Genomic DNA, 10,941 nt, shown 5'->3' on the forward strand with positions numbered 1-10,941 from the left:
AAGACTGGTTCAGTGGTTAGAGCTGCTGCCTCAGCACCAGGGATCAGACTTGAATTCCACCCTCTGGTGATTGTGTGAAGTTTGTACCTTCTTATGCTGCATGGGTTTCCTCCCACAATCCAAAGATATGCATGCAGGCTACAGAAAATTTCCCATTCTATGCACAGCTATGCAGGCTCAGTGGATTAGCCATGGGAAAACACAAGGATAGAGTTGGAGGTTGGGTCTGGATGGGATGCTGTTTGGAAGGTCAGTGTTGAGCCAATAGGCCAAACCGCCTGTTTCCATACCATAGAGATTCTATAATCTTATTAGTTAAGGCAGAGGTAAAGATCGATTACCAAGAGAGAAAGATTGTCAGGGTTACACAATATAGACTTGATGTTAGAAAATGAAATCAGCCATGAACTTATTGAATGGTAGCAGACTTAAAATGGCCAAGTGGTCTATTCTCTTCCTTGGTCATTGGTGGCCAGCTTTCATTGATTATACACAAAGGGGCTGACAAGTGGATAGAAAATGCCCTTTCCATTAGCACTCAAGAGTCCATGATGATTAAATAATAACTAATATAGAATGGAGTACCTTTTCACAGAGGGGATGGCGTGTGTATGGAGCTTTGCCTCAAGAGGAAGAAACCCTCGGCTTATTTTAAAATATATGCCCTTCTAATCCCCTTAACCTGGAGGGTTACAAATCAATAGCTGTAAAGAGGTCAAATTGAACAACTGGTTGCCAGTCAGCATAGATAGGTTGACTATCCTCCTGTGCTGTAAATTTGTTGCAACCTGCATGTAAACCATTACAGGGACCCCTCAAAGCCCAGCCACTGAAGGTCATCTGCTGCCTTCAAAGAAATTAATGGCATTATACTACTCAGGAGGAAGTGAGGACTCAGATGCTGGAAAAGCACAGCTGCTCAGGCAGCATCTGAGGAGCAGGAGAGGCAACATTGAACATCACTGATGAAAAGCTTATGCTTGAAACGTCGACTCTCCTGTTCCTCAAATTCTGACTCTGGCTGTGCTTTTTCAGCACCACATGACCATAATACATCTCAGGCAACCCATACATTGACGAACTCCTGACCCTGGTAATTCCCTCAGTATCAGAGGGATTCATGTTAACTTGCTTTTAATTCAAGACCTGAATTTGAGTTCAGGATTAGCACTAAGCAGATCAGGCATTCCATTTGAGAGACTGAAGTGTCAGACTTGATCTTTGTGATGTCAGCTCTTGTCAAGTACCCATTATAGCTGGTCAGGGCTTGTATATATATTGAACAATAAACCCTAATTTTTCAGTCACTTTTCATGACTACCTGGTGTCCAGCTGGATTCAGACAGATCACATCACCTTATGCAGTGCGAGTATGCAGTCTTGTCCCTCAAATAGAACCTTAACAGCTTCATGAGCACCCCAGGAACTTAAACTGCAATGAAGTAGCTTCTTAACTGATCAGCAACACACCAAATGCTGTACAACATTTTATTCAAAAATATATTACAGCAAAAGCCACTCAGTAAAGGCGCTGAGGTTTGCCCATGCTGCTCTTAATGTAGAGGGCACGCACATTCTGCCAGTTCTTTTTCAGCAGTGAAACCAGGAAGTTGATTGCTAGGTGAATGTTGTAGACAAGTTCCTCTTCAGTCATTTTAATGTGGCCCACTGCAACTGCCAAACACAGCACCTGAGGGGAAGAAAGACTGATTAAGCTACATTTCAGATGGCTCAACTCCTAAACAACCATACCAACTCTGAAGGAATTTTTGTATCAAAGTCCAGATGAACAGCACATCAACAGGAACAATCTAACTATTATATCCCCCGCACTCTACATCAGCAGATCATTCATATCTACTGCAGTCTGCATAACCCTCAGTCAACTCAAACCATTTTCTTCAACACCCTGTCATTGGCAAAGCAACGTGGTAACATTGCCAAACTCTGCAATAGTTCAGGAATATCGTTCCTGTCTCTGTTGAAGGCACTGGCTCAATTTAGCCTACTGTTGCATGATCATGTACTATGTTTCTAGTCAGAGGCAAACTAAATCTCATCTGAAAATCACAAATTCCAACAATGTAAACAGCACCCCAGCATCAGCTGATTCAGATCCAGGGAAATATCACCAATATTGTTACTGGGAATGCCAACACATTAACAGACAGTTCAGATTTTCAACAGCAATGCAGCTTCAATGGCATGCAGTATATAAATCACTCATTGTTGTCAGCTGAATCCCCTCTAGAAAGTTATACCGCACCCTGGTCAGGCTGAGCTCCTAGAGCTGGTTCCATATAGTTGTGCAATTGAATTCCAACAGATCAAATACCTTTTTCATCTGGAACTTGATAGTTGATTTGACTTCATCCACTTTAGTGAGCATGTTTTCATTGTGAGTGAGGAGGGAAGGGAATTTGCCTGCCTTGTTCAGACCAGGACCCAGAATACGAGGAATCTGTTTAATAAGGGACTCGGAGGCAAGGAAGGCATCGTACTTTTTTGCTGAAAAAGAAAAGTACTCAATCAGAATAGCACAGCATTGAACTGGTCCAATTTCACCAGCTTCAGCATTATCCAATTTTCAATGGTCACCTCTGAATCTATATCCATCTGGCTCAAGGCAGCAAGGTCACTGACACATACTGACCCTGCCTATGGCACACATCCCAAGAACAAACAAAGCTGACTCCACAACAATTTGTCCCATCTCAAATTCTAACCAAAGGGTTTCTCTTCTGGTCTTCTGGCTCACTGCTCTGCTTTGACCCCATTTCCATTGAAAGCACATTTCTCTTCATGTAAAAGAAAACAAATCTCTTAGCCTGAACTGCTTTTGCAATCCAACTCCCATCATGACAATAATTCCTCCACCTGGCCCATTTGCATATATTTTCAGCACCCTAGCTAAACTCTTTCCAATTTAAAGGCTCGTTTGATCAATGCTGAAAGTTGAATGTGACTATATGAGGAATGATTAGGTGGTTTGCATATGACACCAAAATATATGGCATAGCAGACAATAAAGATCATATCAGCATAACAGGATCTTGATCAGATGCACCAACAGGCAAAGCAACGGCAGATAGCTTAATTTGGATAAATGGGTGGGGTTGTATTTTGCGAAGGCAAACTAAGGCAGGATTCAGAGCCAAGGATGCAGGTGCATAGTTTCTTGAAAGTAGAGTCACAGGTAGACAGGGCAGTGAATGCAGCATTTAGCTGCTGTATAGGACAGTGGTGAGACCACTTTAATACTGCATATAATTCTGGTTACTCACCCATGGGAAGAATCTTGTGAAACTTAACGGTGCAGAGAAGATTTACAAGGATATTGCCAGGACTGCAGAGTTTGAAGCTTCCCCCCCCCCCCCCCTCCCCCCCCCACCCTACCCTACCCTGTGATCTTCCAGCCTCCTGCCTGTCTATTCGGGACATTGCTGAAAATGTGTTGCTGGAAAAGCACAGCAGGTCAGGCAGCAGCCAAGGAACAGGAGAATCGACGTTTCGGGCATCAGCCCTTCTTTGATGCCCGAAATGTCGATTCTCCTGTTCCTTGGATGCTGCCTGACCTGCTGCGCTTTTCCAGCAACACATTTTCAGCTCTGATCTCCAGCATCTGCAGTCCTCACTTTCTCCTATTCAGGACATTGGTTGGGCCACTTTTGGAAAATGGTATGCAATTCTGGTCTTCTTCCTATCAGAAGGATTTGTGAAACTTGAAAGGGTACAGAAAAGATTTACAAGGATGTGGCCAGTGTTGGAGGATTTGAGCTACAGGGAGAGGCTGAACAGGCTGGAGCTGATTTCCCTGGAGTATCGGAGGATGAGGAGAGACCTCAGGTTTATAAAACCATGAGGGGCTTGGATAGGGTAAATAGACAAGGTCTTGTCCCAGGGGTGGGGCAATCCAGAACCAGACTAATTGGACACAGGTTTAGGCTAAGAGAGGAAGATTTAAAAAGGGACAACTTTTTCTAGAGGGTGGTGAGTTTATAGAATGAGCTGCCAGAGGAAGTGGTGGAGGCTGGTACAATTACAGCATTTAAAAGGCATCTGGATGGGTACATGGAAAGGAAGGGGTAATAGGACTAGATTACGTTAGCATATCTGATCAGCGTGGACGAGATGGACCGAAGGGTCTGTTTCCTCACTGCACATCTGACTCAAATCAATCGTGGTGTGAACAGACTTGTGTCATTCAGAAAAGCAACTGAAATATTTTCAGAAACAAATGAATAAACCGAACCAAGTCCCAACAGACAATTTGTCTCAGTTCATTTACCAGAGGTAGACGAGAATGAGCAAATCTGTACAACCTTTAATGGAGGCTTAACGGAGCTGAATAGGAGTAAATTCTACTGGAAATGGGCATGAACACAACTGGAAAATAAATCCCATTTAGCCATCTGCAAGCCGAACAGTTCCTGGTCTATGCTGAATAGTCAATTTCAATAAGTTAACGAATTTGCATTCTCAAGAAATTGAGATGAATGCACTGCTTGTCACTGTTTTGTAAACAGATTCACAGCCACTGAACTGCAAAGGCTTTTGATCTGAAAGTCCTATTTAAAGCTTCTAACCTTTCGTAATTCCACGTTCAGGTGAAAACCGTGATATTCGAACCAGTCCTAAGTGTCATTCTTAAAATTACTTAGGGCACATAGACAATAGGTGCAGGAGTAGGCCATCCTGCCCTTCGACCCTGCACCACCATTCAATATGATCATGGCTGATCATCCTTAAATCAGTATCCTGTTCCTGCCTTATCTCCATAACCCTTGATTCCACTATCCTTAAGAGATCTATCCAACTCTTTCTTAAACAAATCCAGAGACTGGGCCTCCACGTCCTTCTGGGGCAGAGCATTCCACACACCCACCACACTCTGGTTGAAGAAGTTTCTCATCTGTCCTAAATGGCCTACCCCTTATTTTTAAGCTGTGTCCTCTGGTTCGGGACTCACCCATCAGCAGAAACATCTTTCCTGCCTCCAGAGTGTCCAATCCTTTAATAATTTTATACATCTCAATCAGATCCCCTGTCTTCTAAACTCAAGGGTATACAAGCCCAGTCGCTCCAATCTTTCAACATAAGATAGTCCCACCATTCAGAATTGACCTCGTGAACCTACGCTGCACTCCCTCAATAGCCAGAATGTCGTTGCTCAAATTTGGAGACCAGAACTGCACACAATATTCCAGGTGCGGTCTCACCAGGGCCCAGTACATCTGCAGAAGAACCTCTTTACTTCTATACTCAATCCCTCTTGTTATGAAGGCCAGCATGCTATTAGCCTTCTTCACTACCTGCTGTACCTGCATGCTTGCCTTCATTGACTGGTGTACAAGAACACCTAGAAATTTGTACTGCCCCTTTATCTAACTTGACTCCATTTAGGTAGTAATCTGCCTTCCTGTTCTTGCCAGGAAAGTGGATAACCATACATTTAGCCACATTAAACTGCATCTGCCATGCATCTGACCACTCACCTAACCTGTCCAGGTCACCCTGTAATCTCCTAAAGTCCTCTTCACATTTCACCCTGCCACCCAGCTTTGTATCATCTGCAAATTTGCTAATGTTACTATTAATACCATCTTCTATATCATTAATATATATTGTAAAAAGCTGCGGCCCAGCACTGATCCTTGCGGTACCCCACTGGTCACCGAATGCCATTCCGAAAAGGGAGCCGTTTATCACTACTTTGTTTCCTGTCAGCTAGCCAATTTTCAATCCAAGTCAGTACTTTGTCCCCAATACCATGCGCCTTAATTTTGCTCACTAAACCCCTATGTGGGACTTTATCAAAAGCTTTCTGAAAGTCCAGGTACACTACATCCACTGGATCTCCCTCGTCCATCTTCAGTTACGTCGTCAAAAAAATTCAAGATTAGTCAAGCATGATTTCCCCTTCATAAATCCGTGCTGACTCTGACCTATCCTGCTACTGCTATCCAGATGTGTCATAATTCCATCCTTTATAATTGACTCCAGCATCGTTCCCACCACTGAGGTCAGACTAACTGGTCTATAATTTCCTGCTTTCTCTCGCTCCTTTCTTAAAAAGTGGTACAATATTAGCCACCCTCCAATCCGCAGGAACTGATCCTGAATCTATCGAACTCTGGAAAATAATCACCAACGCATCCATGAATTCTAGAGCCACCTACTACAGTACCCAGGGATGTAGACTATCAGACACATATTGATTACAATATCCTAGCAAGCCTAGAATGCCACAAGTGGATAACTGGGTCTCTTGTTCAGACTGAGATTTTCTTACTGATCATACAACCTTATAAACCAAGATCACAAGCTACTGAATTGCACTCCTAAACATTCAATACCTTTAATTACCATACAATATGTAACCATGCATGAAAATCAACACAATTAAAATCTTATCCAATGATTCAAATGTAGTGCTCAGAATCTAAACTTCAGCAGTTCTTTCCTGGCTCCTACCAAATAAATGCATGAGAAATGCAGGTGTCAAACCCTACATCAACTGGAACATTTCCAAACTGAACTCCAGAATGCTCAGGTTCCAATTACAATTAGCCTCCAACTCACCCAGCTTCTTGACCATTTTCTTATTTTTGTTCAGCTTCTTCAGAGCTTCAATGTCCATGTGAGGGAGGTCAGCAGCCTTTGCTTCATCACAGTGCTGCTGGTCACCAAGCACACAGATGGAGAACTTCGGCCGAGGGGCACTCTTTAACCTAAACCAGCAGGACATCAGACAGTCAAACTTCAGGATGTGGTTAAAACCCAGATCATTCAAAAGGAAGCTTTTGTGAATGTCTTACCCTAGCTGGCTTCTCATGTGTCTTATCCACCAGCAACTTACTCCTTACAAATGGTCGGCAGGATTGGCAATACTGCCTCCCCTAGCCTCCCCTCATGTTTTAAGACCCAGGGTAGGGGTCCGTTCCAAACCCCTTATGGAGTGGAACTACCCATGTTTTTCAGTAGCACAAGCTGAACAGAAAGAACATTTACTTGTTTGCAAATGGACAAAGCCAATCACTATTCACCAACTTGTGCACTGAGAACTGGGTTAGCAATAAGAAGCCGAACCTGACAGTGCCAGAGAAACGCTTGTCCTTTTGAGGGTCATAGTTCTTCAGACTGATCTGTAGCTCCACAGTCTCTAGGAACCTAAACAGAAGATATGCCCATCAGTTATGCAGACAAAGAAAGATCAACTCACTATACAAAACTTTTCAGCTGCCCAACAGTCAGATGTAGGAAAAATGTGGCCATTGTGGCACTATACGTCCCAATGCCCTGATCCTACATGTCCTTTGATGTCTTGCACTTAATGGCAAAGCTTTCACAGCCCAAGCTTAAAGAATTCAAAGATTCACTGCCCTGAGTAAAGTGGTTTGTCTTCCTCTCCGTCCTGAATGGCTTTTTTTTTAAACAGACACTGGCCCTCTGGATCTAGACTCCAAAGTCATGCATCTACATCTATGCAACGTTAATGCCAAAAGACTATAACATCCACTTTAGGAAGCAGACAGGGCCTCAACTCTGTCGCCTTGGGTGGTGACACATGGGGTTAGCCACAAGCAGCTTCAAAATAAGCAAGATGATCCGCAGCCAGACCAGCATGTGACAGGTTTTTGTGTACAAGCATAGATAGTGCTGGTAGAGAGTTTGACCAATGGTTAAAGCCAAGCCCAAACCCACCCTCAACACTCATCTAGCATCAGCCCATCCAGGCAAGGATCACCTGAGAAGCAAGGAATTGGGTTGATTTCTCCTTCCTGGAAGAATGATGCTGAACTAAACAGTACAATCCTGCTGTAGCCTTGGCAGCTATGCCCCACTGAGGTTTACACAGTACCTATGGCACACGGTAGACATGGTCACACAAACGCTACGACTGCCAGGACTATGCCTGGACAAAACACTTCTACAGACTGCATATCACTACTGAAGGAACTAAACTATACCACATGCAATTTCAAACATGGTAAAAGCAATAAATATTAAAACTGTCTTAGGAATTTAAAAAATAAATTGAAATTGTGGTCCAGGATACACAGCTCCACAAAGATTTGCCATGATTGAGGAAATTCCTCATCACAGCCCCATACTGTATGTCCTATATGTATGTCCTATATTCTGAGACTGCGTCCTGGCTCTAGATCCCATAGCAAGGGGAAACATCCTTTCTACGTCTACATCTTTCAATTTTATAAGCTTCTAGGAAATTACCTTCCTTTCTCCTGAATGAGAGAGGTTAGAGGCCTGACCTCCTCTACCTCTCAAAAGGAACCCACATCTGAAGTCTGGTTAACCCCTACTGCACTCAGAGGTATACCCTTCCATTGGCAAGCAGAAGAGAATTGCACAAATGCGTGCAGGTGCAATTTAAACAGCATTCTGTACAATTGAAACAAAGTTTATTTGCTTCTGTATTCAAATCCTTGAATGTGACAAAGCAGGAGACTTACTTGCGAGGTTTCTGTTGGGATCCCTGAAGGACCTCTCGGACAGCTTCGTACAGGGTATCACGGGAGACTTTGCTGCTTCATCACAAAGAAAACATACTAATTAAGTTCTGAAACAGCAATTCATCTAATTCTCAAACCCATACCCTTGCATAACTGAACTCAATAGAAATGATTGAAGGTGGGCTTTAGGCTAAGTAAGTATCATTACGCATTCAAAACATGAATGGCCTATGAAGTGAATCAGTACCATACCATTCACAAGACAAGAAGCAGGCTAATCAGCCTGAGTGTGCCATGTTACTTCATGAGATCTGCTAATCCAATAACCTTTAATTTAATCTCCCCAGCACCCTTGAATCCCTCTCTCACTACAGTACATCAGACTTCAAAATACTTAACCACCGAGGCTCCAAAACTCACTACAGAGGGATTTCACAGACTTACCAACTTCATAAAAAAGGAATTCCTAACCTTCATCCTAGTGAGCAATCCTTACTCAGATTACATCCTCTGATGCCAGACTCTAAAAGGAGAAACAAACTACCCAGATCTGCACTGTCAAGTACCCACCACCCTGCATTCCAAGAATCTTCTTTCAGTAAGATTGCCTTTTCATCCAGTAAATACAGGTCCAACCTAGTCAACCTCTTAAGTCAAACCCTCTATATCATGGAATCAACCTAGTGAACCTTCACTGTTAATATGCCTTTCCTTCAATTAGGGGAAAATTGAAAACTGCATTGGGGATGGCATTTAGGTTGACCTATACGTTTTGGTCTCAGATGATGGGGAGATCAGGTCAGAGATGCACAGCAGACACTATGCAGACCAGACAGCCTAAATTAATATAGCCCATTTGCCAGCATTCAGCCCATACCCCAGATCTTTCACTTCCCCTAAAAGCTCAGCCCATACATGCACCACCCTCTGCATGAAGAGGTTGCCCCTTGAGTCACTTAAATCTTTCACCGCTCAGCTTAAACCTATACCCTTGGTCGCTCGACTTCCCCAACCCAGGGAAGTCATCTCGAGTGTGTGCTGATAATGTGTTGCTGGAAAAGTGCAGGTCAGGCAGCATCCAAGAAGCAGGAGAATCGACGTTTCGGGCATGAGCCCTTCTTCAGGAAAGTATGTGCCCAACCCATGCCCCTCCATGATTTTATAAACCTCTACAGTCAGCCCTCAGCCTTGGACAAAGTTAAAAGTCACACAAGCCAGGTTATAGTCCATAACCTGGTGTGCAGTGATTTTTTTTAAACTTTGTCCACCCCAAGCCCAACACCTCCACGTCTCAGCCTTGGAGAATGTGAGAAGTGCAGATGCTGTAAAGTCAGAGTCAATAAAGCGTGGAACTGAAAACGCACAGCAGGAGGTCAAGCAGCAGAAGAGGGGAGTCAGCGTTTCAGATCAGACCCTTTGATCCAGTGCTGATTAAAGGTGCCGACCTCAAACGTTGACCCCTCTGATGCTGCTTGACCAATGACTCTGTGACCTACTGAGGGTGGTCCAGCTCCACATGTTTATCGCCACCCCTCAGCCTCCAGAGAATATATCCCCACAAAGTGAGGAGACAAAGAAATGGAAGATGAATCGGTGCACAGGAGTTATGACAGGGCTAGACCTCAGGGACATGGACACTGTGTTGTGAACTGGAGGCTGCCGGGGCCTGGAGACAAAACGGAACGGGATTCCGCGGCAGAGACGCCATCGTTCCCAAGTGCCGCAGTAACAGGTCGGTAAGGTCAGTGTGAGCCCCCCCGATGGCAGCCGGGGGCCGATGGTGCGCTCTAACGGGGAGGATGGCGGTGGATTGTCCGAGCAGCCTGCGGCCTAGCCTGGCCTCACCTCATCCTGACGGTGACTCCGGAAAAAGAGGCCACTCGCCCGGAACTGACCACTTTTATACCCGGACCGGCTCCCGCCTCTCGCGAGGGTATTCGGCAATCATCATTTCTCTTTATAATTTAAATTAAAACCAAGGGTTTACATTTTATTTCTCGTGTTAAACTGAAGAGAGCATTGAAGTATGAAAATTTCTTTCCAGCTGTAAATTGTTGCTGTGCAACAGGAATTCCCTTCCCCTGGCCAGAGTCCCCTCCTCGGAAGGTCCGGGGGTTTTAAACCCCTACAGAATACAGCAGTTTTTCCAAATATTAATTTAACATGCAACTGGTTTAAATTTTATTCACATTTTCACACATAATTGAAACGGATTTCCAATTTACCTCACAGCTGCTAAGATTACACCTTTGCTTTTTATGTATTTCATGTTTACAATCCTTTTAAAATGGGGATATCAGAATTTTAATACTGCTTCTGAAAAAGTTATATATTTGTCTTTATCTCATCATTAAAGTTTTTAAGAAACTGTCTACAGTTACTTCTGCACCCTTACGCCCAGATTAAAAGGGAACTCGATTTTTTTTTCTTAACAGATTATTTTAAGCTCTTTTTCTTTCAAGGGTAA

At 43.7% G+C, this 10,941-nt stretch overlaps 1 protein-coding gene across 2 annotated transcripts; it reads right to left on the bottom strand.

Moving 5' to 3' along the window:
* Window positions 1–1,474: 1,474 nt before the first annotated feature.
* On the bottom strand, window positions 1,475–10,375 carry rpl10a (ribosomal protein L10a). 2 transcript variants are annotated; one of them, XM_072563391.1, is made up of 6 exons: window positions 10,320–10,375; window positions 8,475–8,546; window positions 7,090–7,170; window positions 6,583–6,731; window positions 2,336–2,508; window positions 1,475–1,690 (listed from the first exon to the last, which is right to left on the bottom strand). In XM_072563391.1, the coding sequence occupies exons 1-6, from the start codon at window positions 10,322–10,324 to the stop codon at window positions 1,520–1,522; spliced, it is 651 nt and encodes a 216-aa protein (XP_072419492.1). In that variant the 5' UTR covers window positions 10,325–10,375; the 3' UTR covers window positions 1,475–1,519. The 2 variants fall into 2 exon arrangements, with proteins under 2 accessions (XP_072419492.1, XP_072419491.1); XM_072563390.1 differs by having other exon boundaries at window positions 8,475–8,549; window positions 10,320–10,345.
* Between the last annotated feature and the right edge of the window lie 566 nt (window positions 10,376–10,941).

Source organism: Chiloscyllium punctatum, chromosome 45 (assembly GCF_047496795.1).
Source record: "Chiloscyllium punctatum isolate Juve2018m chromosome 45, sChiPun1.3, whole genome shotgun sequence".
NCBI classification, from domain to species: domain Eukaryota; kingdom Metazoa; phylum Chordata; class Chondrichthyes; order Orectolobiformes; family Hemiscylliidae; genus Chiloscyllium; species Chiloscyllium punctatum.